Source organism: Ranitomeya imitator, chromosome 2, assembly GCF_032444005.1.
Source record: "Ranitomeya imitator isolate aRanImi1 chromosome 2, aRanImi1.pri, whole genome shotgun sequence".
NCBI lineage: Eukaryota > Metazoa > Chordata > Amphibia > Anura > Dendrobatidae > Ranitomeya > Ranitomeya imitator.
In genome coordinates this window covers 581,304,874-581,332,730 of record NC_091283.1, presented here as the reverse complement: position 1 = coordinate 581,332,730, position 27,857 = coordinate 581,304,874, and the positions used below count along the sequence as shown (strand labels likewise).

Sequence of the window (27,857 nt, the reverse complement as noted above, 5' to 3'; positions counted from 1 at the left end):
CGTTTTTGTTTGCGTTGTGCGTTGCGGCGACGACGCTGCGGCGCACAACGCAAATGTGAACTTAGACTAAGAAACCAACTTCAGCCTCGTTTCAATGTGCAGAGAAAGAAAAAGCCTGTAACAGCCAAACGGTGGAAAATCTGTACTGAAACCCAATGACAAAAATGATTATTAACCTCAGTGCACGCATTCTAGTCTAACTAACGCCAAGGGTGGCCATCCCCTTTATCTGCATTATGAAATATGCCTTCCATCCCTGTCTCTGCACATGACACTGATAATGAGCTGGCACAGCTCCGGCTCTGACAGCCGTGCACACACACAACCTCCCTGGCCGCGCACTTCACTACACTGTCACTGGGGGCGGGGCGGCCAAGTACCAGCGGAAGAGGCGGGTGTTGGCGCACAAGCACTTCCGGGTCACGTGGTCGGCACACACGTGTGTAGTCCCGGGCTGAGCAGGTCGCTGCCGGCACACAGCGCTGTACGGTGAGAGGCCGCACTCTGCACACGGCGGGAACATGTGGACCGATCTGGATCTGATTGGAACCATAAGGGATGAAGATGATGTCCCGGAGGAGGCGGAGTCTGAGGAGGAGGACGAGGTAGCAGTTTGTCACTGAGGACACCATGCCCACATATAAGGGAACTACACATCCCAGCACATTCTTTGGCGTCTCTCCAGCTCAGTCTGCCACTGAACCGCTGCAGCATAGGGCACTGGCCATCTCCTTAAAGGGCTTTTCCCGCTCTGTTTCCTCCTATTAATCAGATGTGACTCGCCCCTTCCCGATTCTGGCGCTGTCCCCTCACCACCGCTGCAGCCAATCTCTTAGTTCTGCCGCTCCACAGTGATTGGCTGCAGTGTTGATGTGCGCTGTAGTTGTCTGCCGCCAGTACCCATGGACCGGGGGAGGGTAGGACCCTAGTAACCATATTTGTTGGTAGAAATGGCTGCCAGCGTTTGACGACCACCTGTATGATAGTGGGAAACCTCTAAAATCTGAGGAATGGGTAAATAGTGAAGCCGGGCATCTAGGGTCCTGTGAGCGGGCGGATAATGAGCCCTCCCAGTGATGGCACGTGTCTGTGGTGTTACTGACTGGGCACAATCAGTTCCCAGGACCCACTGTAGACCTCAGGAACTGGAAACCAGTGTTGGATCAGGGAAGGTTATGGGACCTGTTCATCTACTAAGGGCCCGCTAAGAAACCTGAGCGATAACAGTCAAAAAAGAACGGTGCTTTGCATCATTTCCTGTTTAATGTATCGGCCCTTTGTGTACTGCTTTCTTCTGGTCGCAGAGATCTAGGATTTGGTTCTGCACCTGTACGTCCATCTCAGGATCAGGACAGGTGGACACAGTCTGGGGGTAAAACCGTCAATTGTCCCCATTCAGGGGCTGCATACAAAAAAAAATGTTTATTGCCTCTGATCACAGTTTACAATGGGCTTAGAAGGCTCAGAAATATCATTTATTATTATAATTCTACATATGTACTGTCAATATATAATATAAATATTATTATTTCTCGTTCTTTATTCTTCTGCTCTCAGAATAATTAGAAAGGAGGCCGGATTGGGAAGTGTTTTAATACATGGACCGTGCACTTAAAAAGAAAAATTGCTGGAGTTCTGCCTTAACTTTAAGAGCCAAACTGAAGGGGACACCGTGTAATCAGTCCTATTTGGACAGCTCTGTCCTTATGCCTTACCAGAGCATATAAGAGTCATAGACGGTGGTCCTGTGCATGGGAATCCCCTCTGAGCCAGCTAGCTGACTTGGGGGGACTCCATGTACCACATGTTGGCTTTGTTCCCATGTAGGACAAATGAGGTGATGGTGCTGGAGAAAGTTGTTTTTCGGGGTAATGGGATTAATATCCCCCTTTTAAGCCATGAGCTATATGTTTGTATCACAGGAGCAGCCTATAGTCCTTGGCAAGAAGAAGCAGAGCAAACGCAATGAAGACTTCAATGCAGACTTTTTCTTTGGTGAGCGGGATGGCCAGGCTGATGACAGCTGGGTGATGGATGATGTTATGAAACAGCTGAAGAAGGTGAGGCCCAACTATACACATAACACAGATGGAATGGGAGGAAGTCTTTGTGTATTGATCAGGATCACTTCTTCTGTCCTCAGAGAGTTGCCACCAGTCTGGATGAAAAGATCGAGACCGTTAGAAAGAGGAGGAAGAACCCGGTAAGTAATCCATCAGAGAATGTTTCTCCAAACCTCCTGGTGGGAAAACTAAATGTTCCCCATTGAAACACAGGAGAAAAATGAGAAGATTCTTGACAAGGCAGAGACTGAAGAAGTGAAGAGCGAGGATGAAGAGGAGAAGGAGTCTTCAGAAAATGAGGAGAGTCCAGAAGAGTTCTCCTCCTCAGAAGAGGCCGTGCTGACAAAAGCTGGTGAGATGCTGCTCCACTATATGTCACTGCTGTTCCTATGCTCTACTATGTTTTACCCCCCCTATTCTTGACTTGTAGACACACTGAGAGTAAAGGAGAAGAAGAAGAAGAAAACTGCAGGGGTAAGACATCTTTAAAGACACTGGGGCAGATTGAGGCAACCAAAAACTAGACCTTGCTGAAGATGGACCACATTGATCACTCCTTCTCTGATAGATGTGGTGCATCTTGATGGACATGATAGATATTCTGTTATTTCTCGCTTAGCTTCCATACATGCCAGTTCTTTGTGCTGAAATTTTGGTGCACGTGGGCACTTTTTAAGCCAGGCATCCTTTCCTCTAAGCTTTAACCCTTTTATAGACGTTGTCGTCTTATAGGAATATTGCGGCTATTTTTGTTGTCTCTTCTGTTAACCATCATGAGTGGTGTGTAGAAAATGTAATCAACGTCATCCGCTATTACCATCACCGCTGTGGTCCTCTCTGGGATCGCGTGACCACATGTGTGACCTGCCGTCTTACACAGCATCTTCTGTGTGGACCAGAGGACACGTTCTCAATGTGATTCTATGAGACACTGAACAAGTCTCTCCGTGATGGAAATGGCAGATGACGGGGACCGGTAAGTATTTGAATACACTCGGTATACTTACTCCTGATTGGTGACAGGGGAACAATAAAAGACACAACAAATCCCTGGAGTGCTCCTTTCAACACACTGAATGGTTCTCATTTGCTTGTATTATTGTGCATGGTCTTTATGATGTGTCTGAATTCTGTCTCTCCTTTCTAGAATTCTTCATTTTTTGAAGACGCTTCTCAGTATGATGAAAATCTAACATTTCAAGACATGAATCTGTCCCGACCTCTGCTGAAGGTACTGAAATATCTTCAAAGATGGTAAAGATATATTCAATATTGGATGTAACCTTGTAAAATCCCTTATAGGGGATAACTTTCCGACCACTAACGCCCCCACCTGTCCTTAGAACCTGGGCTTGGACAAGCCCTGTGTGAATGGAGCAGAGTTCGATGATGTGAACTGCCGCCCAGCTGCTCTTCGGCCGGGCGCACGATCACCCACAACTTTTTTTTATTATTATTTATCTATATAGCACCATTAATTCCACGGTGCTGTACATGGATTCTGTTTTTAGGGATCTGTATAGGTCCCAGCAGTCAGACCTCCAGGGATCGGGAAGTCTTTCTCTATCCCATGGATAGGGGATAACATGGAAACTTGATCCTTTTAATAGACTTGCCTATCTGGGACTTTTAGGACAAAGCAAGCCTTTTGATGTCCTTTTGTTTTTTTTTCTTTTTTTTTACATTATCATATCCCAAGAGAAATTTTTTACTTTTTTTTTTTTTTTTTTAAATCAGTGTAGTTGTATGAGGGCTTGTTTTTTTTTGTTTTGTTTTTATCCCTGGGTGAGCTGTATTTGTAAGTGGCAGAGCCTTGAAGGACCTAAGTTTACTTATGTTTTTATTAACTCTTTATGGGGAGGAGTAAAAACAACCCCAGCACTTCTTCTTTTCTTTTTTGTTACATCAGGGATGTCAACTGAAATACACAGGGCCAAAATTAAAGGCTTTGACAAAGTCGCAGCCCTCCCCCCCCCCCCCCCCCCCCCCCTTGATATTTATTCTAAAAAAAAAGTCTACAATTGAGGACATTTTTCCATATCAGACATAATAATGAACTTTTTCATATGGAAACAAACTTAAAGGGGTTGTCCCACGAACGTAGTACATTTTCATTAGTAGATCTTAGAATAAAGAGAACTAAAAAGCATTTGGCCTAACTTAAATATGTAATGACAAGGGATAAAAAAGCTTTAATAACACAGATAATAAAGTATGATCCAAACACAGCATGATACCACCACATGCACTGTATGATGATCCTACTAAAACCACCTCCCTCAATTGTGCAAAAATTGATAATCTGTAAGCCCTTCTGTCCCGCTAAATGGATGCAGCTGTAATTGTTGGCATTTTGCATTGTGCAGGCAATCTCGGCAATGAGTTTCACGCAACCAACCCCAATCCAGAAGGCCTGCATCCCTGTGGGGCTGTTGGGAAGAGACATCTGTGCCTGTGCTGCTACCGGGACAGGTAAGCCGATGACTTTGCATTCGACCATGTGGTCATCCTCCGCTGTATTGGGCTCCTGTATCTAATGATCGCACAAAATCCAAATAAGAGGCAGATCACACCCGTGACCTTGCACAACATAGTTTTGAAATTGAGTTTTCCTGGTTCAGAATGTTGATGGTATATTCTTAAGCCATCGAGATCCGCTTGAGGATGACTTTTGGCACCTTGCTTTACTGTTTGGCTGGGTGTTACAGCATTATACCATACACTTCAGTGGTACAGCGCTTCAATAATCAGCACAGCCGCTACTAATTAGTAGGAAGGCTATGCCCCAGCCCTAAACAGCTGCTAGGCAGTGGTGCTTGGCTTCAGATCTTCACCCATCAGGTATTGATTACTAATGCTTATCTTCAGGATAGACCTAAAAAAAAAATTGCTCCAATTATGCTGCCTCCTGAAGTAAGCCTTTTAATAATTGTAGACTATGGAATTGTTAGTTATGCAATTGCCCCATATTGTCATGTTTCTTGCATAACTACACATATTGCACTACATTACCCTGTATGGTGCATAACGGTGTAGGGGCACAAGTGGCATACTCATGGTCTTGCCTCTGATCCTCTTTTGTGCTCTTTTGTAGGGAAGACTGCTGCCTTTATGCTTCCCGTTCTGGAGCGTCTGATCTACAAACCACAAGAGGCTCTTGTAACCCGCGTTCTGGTTTTGGTTCCTACCCGTGAGCTTGGCATCCAGGTTCATGCAGTCACCAGGCAGCTTGCCCAGTTCACCACTGTTACATGCTGTCTGACTGTGGGTAAGTGCATGTAGCAGTCACTAGGGAGAGTAATGGTTGATTACCTGTTAAGTTCGCGTCATGGGGTGAAATCATAGGAGTTTATAGTCATATTCATAGCTTCATACTTTTAGGCCCAGTTGCGTAATTGTATAGATTTATAGGGTAGCACGGTGGCTCAGTGGATGGCACAGCAGCCTTGCAGTTCTAGAGTCGTGGGTTCAAATCCCACCAAGGACAACATCTGCAAGGAGTTTGTATGTTCTCCCGTATTTGCGTTGGTGTCCTCCGGGTTCTCCGGTTTCCTCCCGCCCTCCAAAGACACGCTGATTGGGCTCACAATCTATGTTACCTATGGGGACAGTGATGATGATGCATGTAGAGCAGTGTGAAAGTAATGGTGCTATATGAGTAAAATTAAATACATATGGAAGCTCTTTTAACGTCATAATTTATAGGGTTGCTGCCAATCACCACAAGGGGGCGCTAATTGCATTTAGATTTATATAGCTAGTATTTAAGCTTTGATACATTTAAAGTCAATGTATTAGTATTATTAAAACAGCATTACTTTTAATAAAATTTCAATTCTTGACTTTTTTTTAAAAATTACGGTATATACTCGAGTATAAGCCGAGAATTTCAGCCCATTTTTTTAGGCTGAAATTGCCCCTCTCGGCTTATACTCGAGTCATACCCAGGGGTCGGCAGGGGAGGGGGAGCGGCAGCTGTCTAATAATACTCACCTGCTCCTGGCGTGGTCCCTGGACATCCCTGCTTCTCCGGGTGCCGGCAGCTTCTTCCTGTAGAGGTGGAGCCGCATATTGATTACTGTGGTGAGCGGTACCATGTGACCGCTCAATACAGGAAGAAGCTGCCGGCGCAGGAGAACCAGGGACCTGCAGGGACCGCGCCAGGAGCAGGTGAGTATAACACAGTGCGTGATAGTCACCTGCTCCCCTTTCCACCGACGGCTGCCGCTGCGTCTTCCCCCGTCCTCTGCATTGACTCAGGTCAGAGGGCGCGGTGACGTGATTACTGTGCGCGCCGCCCTCTGCCTGAACAGTTAGTGCAGAGGATGGGGAAGACACAGCGGCGGCCGTTGGTGGAACGTGAACCGGTGAATATAGCAAGTGCCGGGGGCCTGAGAGGTGAGTATGTCATTTTTTTAAAAACATTTTTTATCGCAGCAACCGCATGTGGGGCAAATGTCTATATGGAGCATCTTATGGGGCCATGTGCAGCGTTATATGGGGGCAAATATCTCTATGGAGCATCTTATGGGGCCATAATCAGCATTTGTGGAGCATTATACGGGGCAAATGTGTCTATGGAGCATCTTATGGGGTCATTATTAAAGGGACACTCACCTGAATTTGGAGGGAACAATCTTCAGCCATGGAGGCGGGGTTTTGGGTTTTTGATTCACCCTTTCCTTACCCGCTGGCTGCATGCTGGCTGCAATATTGGATTGAAGTTCATTCTCTGTCCTCCATAGTACACGTCTGCGCTGTGCAAGATTGCCTTGTGCAGGCATGTACTACGTAGGACAGAGAATGAACTTTAATCCAATATTGCAGCCAGCATGCAGCCAGCGGGTAAGGAAAGGGTGAATCAAACACCCCAAAACCCCGCCTCCATGGCTGAAGATTGTTCCCTCCAAATTCAGGTGACAGAGTCCCTTTAACCTTTTATGCAGTACTGTATGGGGCAAATGTCTCTATGGAGCATCTTATGGGGCCATTATTAACCTTTGTGCAGTATTATATGGGCCATATTTTAATATGGAGCATCTTATGGGACCCATCATAAACTTTATGGAGCATTGTATGGGGCGTATTTTGCATGGAGCATCTTATGGGGCCCATCATGAACTGTATGGAGCATTATATGGGGCTCCTAATTCAATATGGATATTCAAAAACACTTAACCTACTGATGTCTCAATTAATTTTACTTTTATTGGTATCTATTTTTATTTTTGACATTTACCGGTAGCTGCTGCATTTCCCACCCTAGGCTTATACTCGAGTCATTAAGTTTTCCCAGTTTTTTGTGGCAAAATTAGGTCGGCTTATACTCGAGTATATACGGTATTTACTTTTTAATGGTATGCAAAGCGAAAAATTCTTTTAAATTTAAGTTTTGATATTTTCAAGTTTTAAACACTAGAGGGAGCAGCTCCTGAAATTTACAATGAAAACTTGGTGTACGTCTGGCTCGCATTGTGGCTGCTGTAAAAGTGACCAAGATCTTAATGTGTGTGACATCACTCTCCTCCCTTCTGGGTGTGTGTGGAAAAGGATAAAGGAGGATAAGGTTTAGGATCACTGCACAGGGACATTTTGTTGGTGTCTGCAATGTGATACTGAGATGTGCACAGTATCACAGAGGACGGCTGGCAGCGCTGATTCTGGCTTTTCTACTAGCTGAAGTGAGAACTGAAATGCCGCTCCTTTCTCACCGTGTAATAAAACAGGCAGCAAATAAATGCAAATCCCAAAGACAGCGTGAGAGCTCACTGTGATCAGCGATATAAGGTTTACCTCTGGTCACTGGTGTTAGCAGATGGGACTACTGCTCCCATCAGCCAGCGCTGTAAATAAATAATTAAAAAAAAAAACTGGCATGGGTTCCCTTGTATTTTCTCACATCTGGGGGCTGCAATCCTCAGCTGTCAGCTTCAGCAAGGCTGGTTATCAAAAAAAGAGGGGTCCCCACGGAGTATTTTTTAATTATTTGAATAAATAATTTAAAAAACTGTGTTGGGTCCGCCCATTTTTAACAATCAGCCAAGCTAAAGCAGACAGCTGTGGGTTGGTATTCTCAGTCTGGTAAGGGGCCATGGATCTTGCTCTCCCTCTCCCCACCTAAAAATATCAACCCGCAGCCGCCCAGAAAACAATGCGCCAATTCTGCTGCTTTGTCCGGCTCTTCCCACTTGTCCTGTAGCGGTGGAAAGTGAGGTTCGTGTTTGTGGTGTTGATGTCACCTTTGTATTGCCCGGTGACATCAAGCCCACAGATTACTAATGAAGAGGCGTCTATAAGGCACCCATCCATTACTAATCCTTTAGTTATATGGTAAATATATTGCCGCAGCCAGAACAAAGTCCTTTATTTGAAATAAAATAAAACACTTTTTTATTTAAAAATACCAAACACAAGTGAGTATAACGCCTAATTCCACCAAACCCGTTATCTCCTGTAATAAAACAAAAATAAAAATTTTATTTCAAATGAAAGACTTTATTCCGGCTGTGTCTTTATTTACCATGTAACTCTAGGATTAGTAATGGACAGGTGTCTTATAGACGCCTCTCCATTAGTAATCCGTGGGCTTGATGGCACCGGACAATACAAAGGTGACATCAACCCCACAAATATGAACCCCACTTGCCACTGCTACAGGGCAAGTGTGAAGAGCCAGGCAAAGTGCCTTTTCTGGGCGGCTGCAGGCTGATATTTCTTTATCGCCTCTCATTGGGGGACACAGGAACCATGGGTGTATGCTGCTGCCACTAGGAGGCTGACACTATGCAAATAAAAAAGTTAGCTCCTCCTCTGCAGTGTACACCCCACCGACTGGCATTATACTCTTCAGTTTAGCTTAGTGTCAGTAGGAGGTGGACACGGGTCTTTCTTTAGACCCTTATCTACCTCAATGTGCGTCGTTTCTTTTCAGGTTTTTTCCGGATGGGATACAGGGTGAGCAGTCACACCTGTAGTCCCACAAGCGGACTATGAGTACGGCGTGTACTGCCACCCCGTATCCTCATAGATCCCTCAGCAGGACCAAGAGCCTGGCGCACAAGCGTGCTCAGAAGTCCGGTCCTGGCCCGTCCCCCACCCACTCGCCCACCAGAGCCTGTCGGTCGGAGGAGACGAGGACGTCCATCAGCAGCTCCTATGGACGTCTGATACCTTCTCAAGGTTAGTAGCAGACGACGGGGGATTTTACTAGGTGAGTATAGCGGTCGCCGTCTTCCTTCAGGCCCCGGCCTCCTGGGGCCTGCTTGCGGCACACTCCTGCCTGCATTTTCCTCAGCGGTCGCTGGCTCCTATTTTAGGCCCCGGTCCTTCCCGGGGCCTACTTGCGACGTACCAGCTGCCCTCAGCGTTCCCCCCTCAGCGTTCTATGCGGGGCGTCGCTCACCTCCACAGCCAGCGGGGGCCTACTTCGGCGATTCTTCACCGGCGGCTCTTAAATGCGGCTCTGCCGGGCAGCGTCTGCGCCGCGGGGATCCTCTCTCCGGTCACCGGCTCCTAATTTAGGCCCCGGCTTTTCCGGGGCCTACTCCGGCGACTCTTTTCCGGCGGCAGCGCTCTCTCTCTTTCATGCGGCGGCTTCAGCGCCGCTCTGCCGGGCAGCGTCTGCGCCCCGGGGGTTATTTTCAGCGGGCACCGGCTTCTAATTTAGGCCCCGGCTTTTCCCGGGGCCTACTTCCGGTGCCGCGCTCCGCCCACTTCCTTCTCCATCGGGCGGGCTTTTTTCCCGCCCGACATACTGTGCCTGCTCATCGGCGCCCCCCTGTCTGGCTCCGCCCCCTTCCTCCAGGAACAGCGTCTGTGTGTGCTCACCGCTTCTTAGCCGCAGGAGCTCACGCAGCGCGCCCCACACCTTCGCCTCTGCATCCTCCGTGGGCAAAAATCTGCACAGAATCCAGCACTCAGGGCAGGAGTTCTCCTCCGGCAAGTGGGACATCCTCCAGGACGGGTCCGTGAGTAGCTGCACTGCAGACTGACACCCCCCTCTGCCCCAACTGTCCCCTAACCCACTGGCATCTTCAGGGACCTCTCAAAATGTCTACCTCTAAAGGGGGCCGCTCTCGCCCTCCTACTTCTTCTTCTGCCTTAGTCACGTACTTCGCTTGTTCGTCTTGTAACAGCAAACTTCCCTCAGGTCAGTCCTCCCCGCTGTGTCAGTCCTGCAGCAACCCGATTGTTCCCACCGCCCAGGATCCCCCGGCTGTTCCGCCCGAGAGTGATCCCCCCATCCCAGGATGGGCCGCCTCTCTGTCACAATCGGTGGCCGATTTAACACGGGTATCTCAAACCCTGGTGTCCGCGCTGGATCGGTTACCCCTGCAGGCCCCGGCCGTAGCCAGCGGGTCACAGGAACCGCCGCCAGAGCTCTCCTTGATAAGCCACAAAAGGTCCAGACAGGAACGTCGGTCTGAGTCCTCTTCGCGCTCCATCTCGCCGCTCGGCCCTCCCCCGCGGTTGGTGTCCCACCGATCCTCCTCCCCTGAGTCAGGCGAGGCATTATCTGATGCGCCTTCGGAGGATACTTCGGAGCTGGATCCTAACCAAATCGCCACCATGAGTGAGACAGTCCAGAACCTCATTGGGGCAATAAACCAAACATGTGGCATCAAGGATCCCTCTACGGAACCCGCAGATCAGGCGGTTTCGTTTAGACGGGCCAAACCACCTTCAAAATTTTTCGCTCCTCATCCTGAATTCGAGGAAATCGTGTCCAGAGAGAGAGAGAACCCCACTAGGCGTTTTCAGAGGGGGAAACGCCTGGGTGTGTTATATCCTTTTCCTCCAGAACTTTCCGCCAATTGGACGGCCTCTCCCTCGGTGGACCCCCCTGTTTCCAGGCTGTCCACCAACACGGTGCTTCCTCTGTCCGGCGGAGCATCTCTGAAGGATTCTAACGATAGAGTTATAGAATCCTTTGCGAAATCTGCTTTTGAAGCGGCTTCAGCGGCTCTATGTCCAGCTTTTGCTTCCACTTGGGCTTCAAAATCCATCTCAAAATGGGCCAAGGATCTTCGGCGAGGTATCCTGGATGGAGCGCCTCCCGCGCAATTAGCGGAACTTGCCAACCAGATTTCCCACGCTGGTGAATACCTGGTTTCCGCCTCCCTGGATGTCGCGTCTTGTGCGGCTCAAGCTTCCAGCAATGCCGTTGCCATCCGCCGGACCGTTTGGCTCAAGGCCTGGCAGGCGGACTTGTCCTCCAAAAAGTCCCTCACTAGTCTGCCCTTCCAGGGCTCTCGCCTCTTTGGTTCCCAGCTGGACCAAATAATTAAGGACGCCACCGGGGGTACAAGCTCTCTTCTCCCCCAGGCTAAGCCTCGTCGCCCTCCTCCTAGACGACAGTTTCGTTCTTTTCGGCCTTTTCGTCGCTTCGCTGCGCCAAACTCCTTTTCCCAGCAGCAACAGAGGCCACAGGCACGTTAAGAGAAGAAGGCGGTGTCCTTTAGGCCCACTCCGTCCTGGCGTCCTCGTTTCTCCCAGGGTAGATCCTCCAGGCCCAGGACTGGAAGATCCACCTCGGCATGACTCTCGGCAAGACTCCAGCCCAACTCCCAGATTGGGCGGCCGTCTTCTCCTTTTCAGGGACGTCTGGATTTCCGCAGTAGAGGATGCATGGGTCAGGGAAGTTGTATCCTCGGGATACAAAATAGAGTTCGCTTCCCGACCTCGGGATCGTTTCTTCCAATCCCGTCCTCCAAGAGACCCCGCTCTAGTTCCGGGCTTCTTCTCAGCCATCGCTTCTCTGCTCAAGTCCGGGGTAATCGTTCCCGTCCCAGAAAAGGAACGGTACACGGGTTTCTACTCGAACCTCTTTGTGGTACCGAAAAAAGACGGCAAGGTTCGTCCCATTCTGGACCTCAAATTGTTGAACAGGAGGGTTCGCCTGAGACACTTCAGGATGGAATCCCTTCGTTCAGTAATTGCTTCCATGGAGGCTCAGGAATTTCTATGCTCTATAGATATCCAGGACGCCTACCTACATGTTCCAATATTTCCCGGACATCACCGTTTCCTGCGCTTCGCAGTGCAACAAGATCATTTTCAGTTCGTCGCCCTGCCGTTCGGCCTCGCAACCGCGCCAAGGGTGTTCACGAAAATCATGGCGGCGCTGATGGCCATTTTGAGAGTCAGAGGCTTGGTTCTGTTTCCATACCTCGACGACATCCTCATCAAGGCTCCGTCTTTTGCTCAGGCCCACGAAAGCTTGTCCATTGTTCTCGACACCTTATCCCGTTTCGGATGGCTGGTCAACCGGAAGAAGTCCTGCCTTATTCCTTCTCAGCGCATCATCTTTCTGGGCATGCTCTTCGACACCCGTCAGTCCAGAGTCTTCCTTCCCAAGGACAAGAGATCCACCCTTTGTCGGGACATTCTCTTGCTCCAGGGTCCTCGACCTCCCTCCCTCCGATCGGCCATGAAGGTTCTGGGGAGGATGGTAGCTACCTTGGAAGCGATTCCCTTCGCCCAATTCCATTCTCGACCCCTTCAGCAAGCCATTCTGTCTCAGTGGGACAGGTCGGTCTTCTCCCTGGATCGACCGATCAGACTCTCCTTTCGGGTCAAGCGGTCTCTCAACTGGTGGCTGACGTCTCCACTCATCTCCCAGGGCAGGTCCTTCCTTCCGGTTCACTGGCAGGTGGTGACAACGGATGCCAGCCTGATCGGCTGGGGTGCGGTGTTTCGCCACTTGACGGTTCAGGGCCGTTGGTCGCTGCAGGAGTCCGCGCTGCCGATCAACGTCCTCGAAATTCGGGCCATCTTTCTGTCCCTCCGCCATTGGGAAAGGATCCTCAGGGGCCTTCCAGTCCGGATCCAGACGGACAACGCCACGGCTGTGGCATATGTCAACCATCAGGGGGGGACTCGGAGCTCCTTGGCCCTTGCCGAGGTATCCAAGATCCTCCTTTGGGCAGAGGCAACGGTTCCGGTGATATCCGCGGTGCATATCCCCGGCGTAGAAAACTGGGCCGCCGACTTCCTCAGCCGCGAGGGTCTCGCGGCAGGGGAATGGTCCCTGCATCCGGAGGTCTTCCATCAGATTTGTCTTCGATGGGGAACTCCGGATGTGGATCTCACGGCGTCTCGAATCAACAGGAAGGTTCCACAATTCGTCTCCAGGTCACGCGATCCTCTCGCAGTGGGCGTCGATGCTCTGGCCATTCCTTGGTCACAGTTCGAGCTGCCCTATCTGTTCCCACCCCTTCCATTACTTCCCAAACTGTTGAAGAAGATCAAAGCGGAAGGGGTGCCGGTCATCCTGATCGCCCCGGATTGGCCCAGGAGAGCTTGGTTCGCGGAGCTCGTCAACCTTCTCGCGGACGCTCCCTGGTGCCTTCCAGACAGGCCCGATCTGCTGTCCCAGGGTCCGATCTGCCACCCGAATTCTCGGTCGCTCAGTTTAACGGCGTGGCTGTTGAGACCGCGGTTCTAAGAGCGTCCGGCCTTTCGGACCGGGTGATTCACACCATGATTCAGGCTCGGAAGCCTTCGTCTTCCAGGATCTACTACCGCACCTGGAAGGCCTACTTCCGTTGGTGCGAGTCCAACCGCGTGCCGCCTATGGTTTTCCCTGCCTTCTCTTTTGGCCTTCCTTCAGGCAGGACTGGATTCGGGCCTGGCTCTTAGTTCCCTGAAGGGTCAGGTCTCTGCGCTTTCCATCCTCTTTCAGAAGACCTTGGCCTCTCGGCCACAGATTAAGACCTTCTTTCAGGGGGTAGCCCACGCCGTCCCGCCGTACAGGGCCCCTGTGGAGGCATGGGACCTAAACCTGGTACTGGACGTTTTGAAGGTTTCTCCCTTTGAACCTCTTAGGGAGATTCCTCTATCAGTTTTATCTTGGAAGGTGGCCTTTCTTGTGGCCATCACGTCCATTCGCCGCGTTTCCGAGCTGGCGGCACTGTCTTGCCGCCCTCCGTTTTTGGTCATTCACCAGGACAAGGTGGTCTTCCGACCTCCACCTTCTTTTCTTCCTAAGGTGGTTTCCACCTTCCACCTCAACGAGGACATCGTTCTACCTTCCTTTTGTCCAGCTCCGACTCATCCTCTGGAGCGATCGTTGAACAAGCTGGACCTAGTCAGGGCAGTGAGGATTTATCTGGATAGAACATCCTCTTTCCGGAAGACGGATTCATTTTTCGTCATTCCTGATGGCAAGCGCAGAGGCCAGCCGGCTTCTAAAGCGACTATTGCTCGCTGGATCAGAACGGCAATTTTGGAGGCTTACCGGGTCAAGAACAGAGTGCCCCCTCCTGGGATTAAGGCTCACTCTACCCGGGCAGTCGGCGCCTCCTGGGCGGTGCACCACAGGGCTTCCGCCCTACAGCTTTGCAAAGCGGCAACTTGGTCTTCCATCCACACGTTCGCCAAATTTTACAAGGTCCATACCTACGCATCGGCGGACGCCAGCCTAGGCAGAAGGATCCTGCAGGCGGCAGTGGTGAGTCCTCTGACCTGATGGAAGTCTGTTTTCCCGCCCTTGGGACTGCTTTGGGACGTCCCATGGTTCCTGTGTCCCCCAATGAGAGGCGATAAAGAAAACAGGATTTTTGGTTGCTTACCGTAAAATCTGTTTCTTGAAGCCTCCATTGGGGGACACAGCTCCCTCCCAATGTTTTCTGTTGTTATCTGTTCTATGACTGTTCTCACGTTACAGTTCTCAAGTTTGTGGTTATGGTTTTTCAACCTTGTTTCATTATCTCCTACTGCTTTCTCACTAACTGAAGAGTATAATGCCAGTCGGTGGGGTGTACACTGCAGAGGAGGAGCTAACTTTTTTATTTGCATAGTGTCAGCCTCCTAGTGGCAGCAGCATACACCCATGGTTCCTGTGTCCCCCAATGGAGGCTTCAAGAAACAGATTTTACGGTAAGCAACCAAAAATCCTGTTTTTTAGGCTGGGGGGGGGGCAATTTCCATGGCCCCTTACCAACCCCCCAACTGTCTGCTTCACCTTGGCTTGTTGTCAAAAATGGTGGGGACCCCATGTCCGTGTTTTTAAAATTATTTATATATATATATAATTTTAAAAATTTTGTGTGCGAACCCCTCTATTCTTGATAACCAGCCTTGCTGACAGCTGGGGATTGCAGCCCCCAGCTGTGAGTTTTGCCTTGCTGGTTATATATACAGGGGAATCCACATGTTTGTTTGTTTGTTTTTATTTTATTATGTAGAGCGCAGGTTTCGGCTGACGAATACAATGCAAGACTGGCCAACCTATCTTGCATAATACAAGTAGTGCACTACCGGGCTTTCTGACCAGCTGTAAGTAGATCACTACCGGGCTTTCTGACCAGGTATTAAGGTACACTACTGGGCTTTCTGACCACCACTTTCCAGATCTCCTGTCTCTGCTCACCATTGTTCACTGCAAACATTGGTGAGGGGTCACAGAGGGAAATTGTATTTCAGCACATAGCAGAAGACCATGTCGTTTTATCTATTTATTGAACTCTCCATATGTTTTGACTTTTATTGTTACTTTGTTTTTACACGAATGTCCATGTCTGTTCTTTCAGGTGGTCTGGATGTCAAATCTCAGGAGGCAGCGCTACGAGCTGGGCCTGATATTCTTATTGCTACCCCTGGAAGACTTATTGACCATCTTCACAACTGCCCCTCATTCAGCCTCGATGCTGTTGAAGTTCTGATTCTGGATGAGGCTGATCGGTAAATTTTCAGTTTTACAAAGTCAGATACAAGGGCCAGGGCATTTCCACATAGACCTACTAAGGCTTACGGGTTCCAACTGCATATGAAGTACACCCTGTCACCACGGCACATACAGACACCCAGTACTGCAGTTTTGCCAGTGCCATACTTGAGATCCTACTATAAGGAAGCTCCAAACGAGTTTGGCATTTTTGAGATTTCATGGGCATAAATAGACATGACCTAATAGATGCTTAAAAAGAATTGCTAATTCATCTGACAGCAGCAGTGTATGAGGGCAGAGACCCTGATTGCAGCAATGAATCCCTTACTGGTTTGCTTACTGTAGTTTTGATAAAAGTAAAAGATTATCACGAGGCCTAGTAAACCTGTTGCCATGTAGTCCTCCATATTCATGAGTTGTATACCTGACCACCATCACTGGCACTTTTCTGCCTATTCATAGTGTATACAAAAAGCTGTGACTCAGTGGTGTGGGCGAGGTAATAGAGTCCTCATCATTGAGAAGACTAGCAGAGCTAAGGCAGGATATTATCAAAACTATAGCAAGATGCCCAGTAAGTGATACATCGCTGGACTATAAATCTCTGCCCCTAGTTTATGCTGTGCTTACCATGGTGACCAGTTCCATTTTAGGAACCAGGGTACAGCGTTTGTAGAATGTTTCTTCTACCATTATTGTGCTCACTAACTATTCATCTTGTTTAGGATGCTGGATGAGTATTTCGAAGAACAAATGAAGGAGATCATCAGACTCTGCTCCCATCAGCGACAGACTTTGCTTTTCTCAGCAACTATGTCTGAGGAGGTAACGCTATAATTGCATTTTTTTAGTATTCAGTTTTATGCACTAGGCGCTGTTTTCTGCATATTTTTTAGGCAATGACTTGGTCTGTCAATATGTCTCAGTATGTGCCTGCCACTTCTTATGACACATCAGAAAATATGCAACTGAGCCAGACTGCAGAAGTCAGGTATTTTATAACTCCTGCATCTTGCTATCCTCTTTTTATATTCTGATAAACAGCAAGTGCCGGCTGCTGCCTGGTTGCCGGCCGCTGCCAAAACAAATTTATTTCTACAAAACTTATTATAAAAAAATTGTCAGATCCATTGGCTCTGTCACTAATCTGTGGTTGCTGGACAGGAGTCCTGAGAACCTCCTCCAGGTATCCATGGCTTTTCTTTCGCTTAACTGGTCTGGCGCGATGTCATCGTTTCGGTATGACACACAGGTAACATAGCAGGAGGCCGTCTAATCAAAAGAAGAGCTATTGACTTAGGGAGTCAGTATGAGGTTCTTAGGTCTCACATCCAGGGCACCACAGGTTACTGACAATGATGATGGACCGGGCTCTACAAATCAATTAGCACCAACTCTATCAGACACCTCTGGTGCCTTTTATTTTGAGAGAAGAAACATTAGGATCACAGTGAAAATAGCATTTTATTCCTCCATAGTAATTGTCTATGTCTGAGTCTCCATAACTTGAATTGGCAGAGTATACATGTTTTTCAATAGACCAAGGCATATAAGTCTCTTCCAGAGGAATTCTAGATATCTGCCCTTATCCATCTAATCATGTTGGGCTAGTTGTAGCCCTCGAATGTGAAACTCCTGGCAGATGAGTCTTTGATTGTATACGTGAATGTCAGATTATTGTCCCTTTTTGTTTTTTGAGGGAAGTGGGCATGGAATTATCTCTATAGGGTCTTTCAAGTCAATTGTAATACTTTGATCTCCTACAGGTGCAAGATTTGGCCTCTGTGTCCTTGAAAAACCCTGTGCGTATCTTTGTAAACAGTAACACTGATGTGGCTCCTTTCCTACGTCAAGAATTTGTAAGGATCCGGCCAAATCGGGAGGGTGACCGGGAAGCCATCGCTTGCGGTGAGTCTACAGTCATTCCTTTTAAAAGGGATCCAATTTTCTCTCTTGCCACGCCTGATTTAGTAAATTGTTGTGTTCTCTATAAAATACTGGAGTACATTTTCTGTGATCTATGCCCTGTGGCTTCCTCGCACATTCCTCCTGGAAATGCATGAATCTATTGACCACTGGACACAACTGTGCTTCTTGTCAGTAGTGGCCCTGCACCGTATGAAGCCTGGTCTATGGTCTTGAGAACACATCTCTAGGTGCTTGTCTTGTAGGTTTATAGTTACCGTTCAGCCCCTTCTGTACTCAATGATTGTGTTGCTGACCATGGAGCTGACGTCTTTCTTTCTGTTGCAGCACTTCTCACCCGCACATTTCAGGACCACGTCATGCTCTTCACTCAGACAAAGAAACAAGCGCATCGTATGCATATCCTCTTGGGGCTGATGGGGGTAAGAGTTGGAGAACTTCATGGAAACCTCTCCCAGACCCAGCGTTTAGAGGCCCTTCGGTAAAGACCTCTCTAGAGTCCTGTGGAAAGAGCTGAGTATCTGTGATGCATTTCTAATCACTGTTCCCTTGTTTTCAGCCGATTTAAAGATGAACAGATAGACATTTTGGTTGCTACAGACGTGGCCGCCCGAGGGTTAGATATTCATGGTGTAAAGACGGTGAGTATAAGAGAGAGAATTGGATATAATATTTAAGTAATGGTCAAGGTGGTAAAGTCGGCTGACCTTGGATATTAAATTAACAAATTGGTGTTGGAGGTCCTATTTACACTGTAGAGGCATTCCGTTATGTTATTGTAGAAATATGCAATCATGTTAAAGGGGCCATTGAATTTCTGTATCTGTTACTGACCTCCAAGTAGTACAGGTTCTCCTGCCTCCTCACAACACAGCGCAGCGCTGGCTTTCTCAAAATTGCCATCCGTGGAGGGGCATGTGACCAGAAAGGTCCATCTGCCGCCTCCAGCTGCACATGGGGAATACTGCTTTGGATTTCCTGGCATCGGGAAACCCTTCAGGTTTTATGTAAAATCTGCTCAGAAAAAAAGGCGACAATCTGCTTCGTGTGCACAGGCCTTTTCAATTCAAGGTGTCTGATGGCCAGGTCTGGAACAAGGCAGCTGTGAATGTGCAGAGGGTCTCTAGTTAGGACAGAAGTACATTGGGGACAGTGCGGCTACCGGCCACATAACTATGGCAGGGTTAGTTTGTATACCAGTTGTCTGTAGGCAATGCCCATCTCTTCAAGTGTTGGAGACCACAAGTCTCAGCATGCCATGAGACTGTAAATCTTGCAAGGCATGATGAAGAGCGTTTTTTAGGTCACTTTTGCATAAAATGCTATGAACCACATTGTAATACTTCCCTGTCTCAGGGATGGTCATGTCAGCTGGTTGGGTGCAGGATGTGGGTCATAACTAGCACAGGAGTTTTCCTACGGGAGAAGTCGCAGTAAGGTTTGTTTATTGATTTAATATGTATGAAAAGATCTGATTCTACGAAGACCTATTTATGGCCATCTTCCTGCAGGTGATAAACCTCACCATGCCTGCCACAGTGAAGCATTACGTGCACAGAGTTGGGCGTACTGCACGTGCCGGTAAAGCCGGCCGCTCGGTGTCACTTGTTGGAGAAGAAGAACGGAAGATTTTGAAAGAGATTGTTAAAAAAGCTCAAGCTCCAGTAAAGGCGAGGATTCTACCACAAGGTAGGAGGCTGTCCGGTGGTTAGATGGAAGGTAATTGAATGAGAAAGAACTTTTATTTTGATTTGGCTTCATTGCAACCTTTCTCCTATTCAGATGTCATTTCTAAATTTCGAGACAAGATTACAAAGCTGGAAAAGGAGATCTACGCTGTACTACAGCTGGAGCGAGAGGAAAAGGAGATGCAGAAATCAGAAGCCCAGGTAGGAGAAACCAAGGAAAGGTATCTCCAGGCTGGATTACAGGAGCAGATCTAATGGGGTTTGTTTCTATTTTACCTTGTTGTGCCTCATGTGGTGTTCCTACCCTGACGAGGGCAGTATCCAAGTTTAGCACTGCCTACAAAACACCCCAAAGAAAATCTCACCCTCCCTACTCGTTTCCGCCTTTGAACAGAGGATTGATGAACACTATTCACATGTCCACCCCGAGGTGTGCACCATTTGTTCCTGGTATCCCCCAAATGCTCCTCCACTCGTCTCGTGAACTCTCTAATTGTTTTACCCACATAAGCCTGACCACAACTGCAGGCGGCCTTGTAGGTGATGCCTTTAGTTTTACAGTCGATAAAATCTTTCATCTGTTAGGCTACGTTCACACATCAGGTTTTCTCCGTCAGACTCAATCCGGCTAGTTTTCAAAAAAATGGATCCTGCGAATGTTGCCGCCGGATCCGTTTTTTTTTTTTTTTCCCCGTAGACTTATATTAGTGCCGGATTGCGCCGGATGATCGTGTGTTGCGTCCAATTTTCACCGGATCCGGCACATCTACCGTTTCTGGAAAAAACGTCCATAGCAATGTTTCTTGTCTCCGGCGAAAAAGCCGGAAGCGGCGGATCTGGCGCTTCCGTCTGTTTGCTAGAATGGGAGCCGGAAGGTGCCGGATCTGGAAAATAATGGATTCCGGCTCCGGATTCTGTTTTTTTAAACTGAGCATGCTCCAAATTTTTTTTCTATCCAATAATCTGGATATGCTAGTCGAATCTGTTGAAAAAACAGATCCGTCGCATCAGTTTTTCACAATCTGCGCCGGATTAGTTTTTTCCAACATTCGCCGGATTGTGCCTGATGCAAAAAACCTGATGTGTGAAAGTAGCCTTACTCCACCAGTTATATCATTACACATATTTGTGCCTGTTTGGATGGAATCACAGGCCACACATGATCATGAAAGTTTTACCAGTATCCCCGTGTTGGTCATTGGTGGTGGTGAAGTGGCTATGTACTACACGGTCACCTATGGATCGACTCTTATGGTAATTATGGGGGAGGCTCCAACAACCTTAGTAACATCTTCATCCATCTTGAATATACTCCAATGTTTGTTGAGGATCTCCCTCGCCAATGGTGCTCCATTGTGAAAGTAGCTATAAGGCAGATAGGTTTATCCTTAGTAACTGGTTTTTTCTCGAGGTACCAAACAGCTGTCTTAATGAGTAGTGGAAGGCAGCACCCGGTCAGGTCAGCACCTGGTCAGGGTAACCCCTAGTCAAGAATCTCTGAGATCATCACTTATTGATGAAACCTATTTTCTCCTTCGCCTCATTGGGGGACACAGACCATGGGTGTATGCTGCTGACACTAAGGCCTCTTTCACACTTCCGTCTTTTAGCTCCCGTTGAAATCCGTCAAGTCTTTTTTTTTTTTTTTTTTTTTTTTTTTTTTTTCAGGATCCAGTAAATTTTTCTTCTGGATCCTGTTTTTTCTTATAGACTTGTATTAGCAACGGATTGTGACGGATGTCCATCCGTTTCATCCGTCGTGCACTGGATCCGTAGGACAATCGCTGTCCGTCTGGCGGCGAAAACGTTCAGAGAAACGTTTTTTTCTGCACATTGGAAAATCGCTCAGCGACGGATCCTGCGCTTCCCGTCGTTGGCTATAATGGAAGCCAATGGACGCAGGATCCGTCGCTGACCGTCACACACAGGAATCCAGCGACGGGTTCCGTCTTTTGAAACTGAGCATGCGTGGAAGAATTTCCAGTGAGGGAAATTTTCGCTCGCTCGCTCTCTGTTTTACTATTGATGCTGCCTATGCAGCATCAATAGTAACAAGATAAATGTTAAAAAAAAAAAAAAAAAAATCATCGCAATAGTCTTATCTTCCGGCGTCCTGCGCAGCGTTACTGATGCTCCTGGCAGCTAGCGTTCCCAGGAATGCATTGCGAAATGAACCAATGATGTCGCGGTCTCGTGAGACCGCTACGTCATCAGAGGTCATTGCACGCCAGGCATTACTGGGAACGCCAGCTGCCAGGAGCATCGCTAGCATCGGTAACGCTGCGCGGGACACCGGAAGGTAAGAATATTGCGATTAATATATATATATATACATACAGTGGGGCAAAAAAGTATTTAGTCAGTCAGCAATAGTGCAAGTTCCACCACTTAAAAAGATGAGAGGCGTCTGTAATTTACATCATAGGTAGACCTCAACTATGGGAGACAAACTGAGAAAAAAAAATCCAGAAAATCACATTTTCTGTTTTTTTAACAATTTATTTGCATATTATGGTGGAAAATAAGTATTTGGTCAGAAACAAAATTTCATCTCAATACTTTGTAATATATCCTTTGTTGGCAATGACAGAGGTCAAACGTTTTCTGTAAGTCTTCACAAGGTTGCCACACACTGTTGTTGGTATGTTGGCCCATTCCTCCATGCAGATCTCCTCTAGAGCAGTGATGTTTTTGGCTCTTCGCTTGGCAACACGGACTTTCAACTCCCTCCAAAGGTTTTCTATAGGGTTGAGATCTGGAGACTGGCTAGGCCACTTCAGGACCTTGAAATGCTTCTTACGAAGCCACTCCTTCGTTGCCCTGGCGGTGTGCTTTGGATCATTGTCATGTTGAAAGACCCAGCCACGTTTCATCTTCAATGCCCTTGCTGATGGAAGGAGGTTTGCACTCAAAATCTCACGATACATGGCACCATTCATTCTTTCATGTACCCGGATCAGTCGTCCTGGCCCCTTTGCAGAGAAACAGCCCCAAAGCATGATGTTTCCACCACCATGCTTTACAGTAGGTATGGTGTTTGATGGATGCAACTCAGTATTCTTTTTCCTCCAAACACGACAAGTTGTGTTTCTACCAAACAGTTCCAGTTTGGTTTCATCAGACCATAGGACATTCTCCCAAAACTCCTCTGGATCATCCAAATGCTCTCTAGCAAACTTCAGACGGGCCCGGACATGTACTGGCTTAAGCAGTGGGACACGTCTGGCACTGCAGGATCTGAGTCCATGGTGGCGTAGTGTGTTACTTATGGTAGGCCTTGTTACATTGGTCCCAGCTCTCTGCAGTTCATTCACTAGGTCCCCCCGCGTGTTTCTGGGATTTTTGCTCACCGTTCTTGTGATCATTCTGACCCCACGGGGTGGGATTTTGCGTGGAGCCCCAGATCGAGGGAGATTATCAGTGGTCTTGTATGTCTTCCATTTTCTAATTATTGCTCCCACTGTTGATTTCTTCACTCCAGGCTGGTTGGCTATTGCAGATTCAGTCTTCCCAGCCTGGTGCAGGGCTACAATTTTGTTTCTGGTGTCCTTTGACAGCTCTTTGGTCTTCACCATAGTGGAGTTTTGAGTCAGACTGTTTGAGGGTGTGCACAGGTGTCTTTTTATACTGATAACAAGTTTAAACAGGTGCCATTACTACAGGTAATGAGTGGAGGAAAGAGGAGACTCTTAAAGAAGAAGTTACAGGTCTGTGAGAGCCAGAAATCTTGATTGTTTGTTTCTGACCAAATACTTATTTTCCACCATAATATGCAAATAAATTGTTAAAAAAACAGACAATGTGATTTTCTGGATTTTTTTTTCTCAGTTTGTCTCCCATAGTTGAGGTCTACCTATGATGTAAATTACAGACGCCTCTCATCTTTTTAAGTCGTGGAACTTGCACTTTTGCTGACTGACTAAATACTTTTTTGCCCCACTGTGTGTGTGTGTATATATATATATATATATATATATATATATATATATATATATATATATATATATATATATATATATATATATATATATATATGTTTGTGTATATATATTATATATATATATATATATATATATATATATATATATATATATATGTTTGTGTATATATATTATATGTATGTATATATTTATTATATGTATGTGTATATATTTATTATTATTTTTAAACCTGGGTTGTGTTGTGTATGCGTTTTCGCAGGGGAAAACCGCTGCGAAGACTCATACTCAACAGGTGCACATAGCCTCAACGGGTCCGTCAGAAAAACGGGCAAAGTTTTTTACAATCTGCACGGGATCCGTCATTTCAACATTTTGATCGATCCTGTGCAGATTGTAAAAACGAAAGTGTGAAAGAGGCCTAAGTAATACAAAGAAATTTAGCTCCTCCCCTGCAGTATACACCCTCGTGCTGGCTCCCAGGGAACCAGTTCTTGCTTAGTACATGGGTCTGGTCTTCAGACTAAAAACTCTTTATTTTAATTTTACACTTTTAATTTTACTTTTTCTAAGAGGATGAAGGGACGAGGGATCCTTTCAAGGCTCCGATCTCCCCAAACCATCAACAGGCGAGCGCGGAGAGTGTCGCCTCCCCATATTTTCTCCTGCGACGTGGGATGCCATGCCTGAGCTAATTTTAGGGGCGCCGGGCCCCTTAAAGGGCACTGATCTCCCCACACCCTTATCGGACGAGCACGTGGAGTGTCACCTCCATGTATCCTCTTCCGCAGCCAAGGCTTAATGCCGGACATTAAGCCATATCCCATCCTTGCTATTGTAAGGTGACATTAAGCCAAATTAATAATGGTGAGGCGTTAATTATGACACCTATCCATTATTAATCCAATACTGGTAAAGGGTTAAAAAAATACACAAACACATTATAAAAAATTATTTTAATGAAATAAAAACAAAGGTTGTTGTAATATTTTATTGAACGCCCAATCCAATCACTGAAGACCCTCGTTCTGTAACAAAAAAAACATAATAAACCAACAATATCCTTACCTTCCGCAGATCTGTAAAGTCCAACGATGTAAATCCATCTGAAGGGGTTAAAATATTTTGCAGCCACAAGCTTTGCTAATGCAACGTTGTTCGTGACTGCAAAACCCCAGGGAATGAAGGTAAAGTAGGTCAATGACCTATATTTACCTTCATTTGCGATGAGGCGCCCTCTGCTGGTTGTTCCTAGATTGTGGGAACTTTCCTAGAAAGCTCCCAGGCTCGAGTTCATATGAGGACAACCAGCAGAGGGCGCCTCTTATGAACTCGAGCCTGGGAGCTTTCTAGGAAAATTCCCACGATCTAGGAACAACCAGCAGAGGGCGCCTCACCGCAAATGAAGGTAAATATAGGTCATTGACCTACTTTACCTTCATTCCCCGGGGTTTTGCAGCCACGAGCATCAATGCATTAGCAGAGCTCGTGGCTGCAAAATATTTTAACTCCGTCAGATGGATTTTCATCGTTCGACTTTACAGATCTGCGGAAGGTAAGGATATTGTTGTTTTGTTTTTGTTACAGAACGAGAGTCTTCAGTGATTGGAATGGGCGTCCAATAAAATATTACAACAACCTTTGTTTTTATTTCATTAAAATAATTTTTAATGTGTTTGTGTTTTTTTAACCCTTTCCTAGTATTGGATTAATAATGGATAGGTGTCATAATTGACACCTCTCCATTATTAATTTGGCTTAATGTCACCTTACAATAGCAAGGTGGCATTAACCCTTCATTACCCCATATCCCACCGCTACACGGGAATGGGAAGAGAGTGGCCAAATGCCAGAATAGGCGCATCTTCCAGATGTGCCTTTTCTGGGGTGGCTGGGGGCAGGTGTTTTTAGCCAGGGGGGGCCAATAACCGTGGACCCTCTCCAGGCTATTAATATCTGCCCTCAGTCACTGGCTTTACTACTCTGGCGGAGAAAATTGCGCGGGAGCCCACGCCAATTTTTTCCGCCATTTAACCATTTAATTTAGTAGATAGAACGGCCACATTTTGCATATACGTGTGGAATATGCAAAAAAAAGGGGGATATGAGATGGTTTACTGTATGTAAACCAGGTCTCATATCATGTCGGGTTTAGGAAGGAGAGAGCAAAAGCCGGTAATTGAATTACCGGCTTTAAAGCTGTCTAGCGCTGGAAGAAATATTAATATATATACATATATGTGTCTCACTGATATATGTATATGTATATATATATATATAGATATAAAGAAACACAGCAGCACATGTATATGAATCCAGGCCATGTGAAAACAGACAAATATTCGATATGAATCATACTACTCAAAAATATTTTTTCATAAAAAATTTTCTCAAAATTTTTTTTTCATAAAACTTAGTTATAGATAAAATGAAGATTCTTAGCGCATAAATTGGCCAATTCATGTGTGCCCATCAACCGCGGCAAGGTGATCTCCCTCTGATGGGTCCTACTCTACTGTACATGCCACTTTTGGGCCACCAGCCTACAACTTAGGACAAACATGTCACTCTGGGCTAAACCTACAATTTATGGGCAAGTAGAGATGATTACCGCCACCTGCAAGGTCAATGGGAGGAGTGCAAGATCAGGATGGATGCAGCCACATCCATACACTAAACAAAGAAAAAAAAAAAAAACCAACCAGCACTCCCAATGTGAACACATGCAAGCTGCAAGCTGTATCACACAGATATAAAGAAACACAGCAGCACATGTATATGAATCTAGGCCATGTGAAAACACAGACAAATATTCGATCTGAATCATACTACTCAAAAATATTTTTTGATTCATATCGAATATTTGTCTGTGTTTTCACATGGCCTAGATTCATATACATGTGCTGCTGTGTTTCTTTATATCTGTGTGATACAGCTTGCAGCTTGCATGTGTTCACATTGGGAGTGCTGGTTGGTTTTTTTTTCTTCTTCTTTTTTTTCTATATATATATATATATATATATATATATATATATATATATATATATATATATATATATAATATAGAATATATATTATATATATATATGTGTACACATTCATTCTACCTATTCTACTGGAAGCTGTCAGTGTGATTTTACTGTACACCGCAATGAATTACCGGCTTTTCTCGCTAACACCGCTGCATATTTCTCGCAAGTCACACTGCTGGTCCGTGTGTGATCCGTATTTTTCAGGCTTCCATAGACTTTCATTGGCGTATTTCTTGCGCAGTACGGTGACAAACGCAGCATGCTGCGATTTTCTTTGGCCGTAGAAAGCCGTATAATACGGATTCGCAAAATACGGCAGATAGGAGCAGGGGCATAGAGAATAATTGTGCCGTATGTTTTGCGAGTTTTACGGACGTAGTTTCTGCGCTCTTACGTCCGTAAAACTCACAAGTGTGACGCCGGCCTCACTGTATGGAACGCATAGGGAAACTAGTCCAAATCAATAGCGAGCAACGCCTGCTGTGCATTAAGATTCACCGGTATACCACAAATCTGGAACATCAGATGATCTATGGCTTCCCACAAACCTCTAATTCTGTCACAACTCCACCATATATGTAGCATGTCTGCACTGGTGTCTCCACACCTCCAGCATGTGTCTGGGGAACTGCGGAACATCCTAGACAATCCACTGGGAGTGAAATACAACAGATATAACAATTTCCTGGCGTTTTCTACGTGGTTAGTACATTTAGATTGGCTTCCAATAATTAAGAAGGATGGCCTCCACTGATCCGGTGTGAATGTGCATTTTAGGTCTCTTTCCCACTTTTGCAGGTATGTAGCTAGAGAGTGCAGGGTATTCTCCAACATACAGTTGTATCTTGTGGACAGCGCCCTAATCTGTGATGTCGGGTTCATCAGCATAGAGTAAAGTTTAGATGGCGGTGCAAGCATCTGTTTTTTCCTTTCAGTTAGGAAATGCCGGATCTGCAAATATTTGTAAAAATCCCTTTGAGGGACATTGTATTTATCTCGCAATGATGTAAAAGTAATTAATTTCCCCCCCCCCCCCCCTCATACGAGTTCCCAATTGAGGTAGTTTTGGGTAAATTCCAATTTTTAAGTTTGAGGTCCGGGATACAATGTTCCAGTGTCTCTATGGGAGCTTTGATAAATGCGGTTTGTATAAGGCCTAATTTATTGGTAGAAATCTCCATAGCTCCAAAGCCGCGTCTATTGTTGGGGGCATTTTTAGGTTTCTATTAGGGGCTATAGTTTGATGTGCATGGTCAAAAGCTGAGACATTGGGGGTTCTCATCAAATGTTTTTCAATTGCTATCCAGTGCTGGTCGTCATCATTATTCCACATGAATCGTAACTGTTCGAATAATGCAGCCCTGTAGTAACGGACCACTGAGGGGCACCCTAGGCCAAGGGTGTCAAACTGCATTCATCGAGGGCCACAAACCATGCGTTTTTTCAAGATTTCCTTAAGGTACCGTCACACATAACGATATCGTTGCTTTTTGTGACGTAGCAACGATATCGTTAACGAAATCGTTGTGTGACAGCGACCA

The 27,857-nt window shown here is 46.5% G+C and overlaps 1 protein-coding gene across 2 annotated transcripts in view; it reads left to right on the top strand.

Moving 5' to 3' along the window:
* The first annotated feature begins 405 nt into the window (after positions 1-405).
* The window catches only part of DDX27 (DEAD-box helicase 27), a 42,711-nt gene continuing 15,259 nt past the window's right edge, over positions 406-27,857 (top strand). The window contains exons 1-15 of one of the 2 annotated variants that reach the window (XM_069752243.1): positions 406-605; positions 1,923-2,060; positions 2,144-2,203; positions 2,277-2,415; positions 2,494-2,537; positions 3,211-3,294; positions 4,430-4,535; positions 5,158-5,331; positions 15,596-15,746; positions 16,458-16,557; positions 17,499-17,640; positions 17,986-18,139; positions 18,218-18,299; positions 19,170-19,347; positions 19,441-19,547. In XM_069752243.1, the coding sequence (XP_069608344.1) occupies positions 522-605; positions 1,923-2,060; positions 2,144-2,203; positions 2,277-2,415; positions 2,494-2,537; positions 3,211-3,294; positions 4,430-4,535; positions 5,158-5,331; positions 15,596-15,746; positions 16,458-16,557; positions 17,499-17,640; positions 17,986-18,139; positions 18,218-18,299; positions 19,170-19,347; positions 19,441-19,547 (1,743 nt within the window). In that variant the 5' untranslated portion in view covers positions 406-521. Of the gene's footprint in view, positions 609-1,922; positions 2,061-2,143; positions 2,204-2,276; positions 2,416-2,493; positions 2,538-3,210; positions 3,295-4,429; positions 4,536-5,157; positions 5,332-15,595; positions 15,747-16,457; positions 16,558-17,498; positions 17,641-17,985; positions 18,140-18,217; positions 18,300-19,169; positions 19,348-19,440; positions 19,548-27,857 lie in introns of both variants that reach the window. The other variant, XM_069752242.1, reaches the window with a different exon arrangement.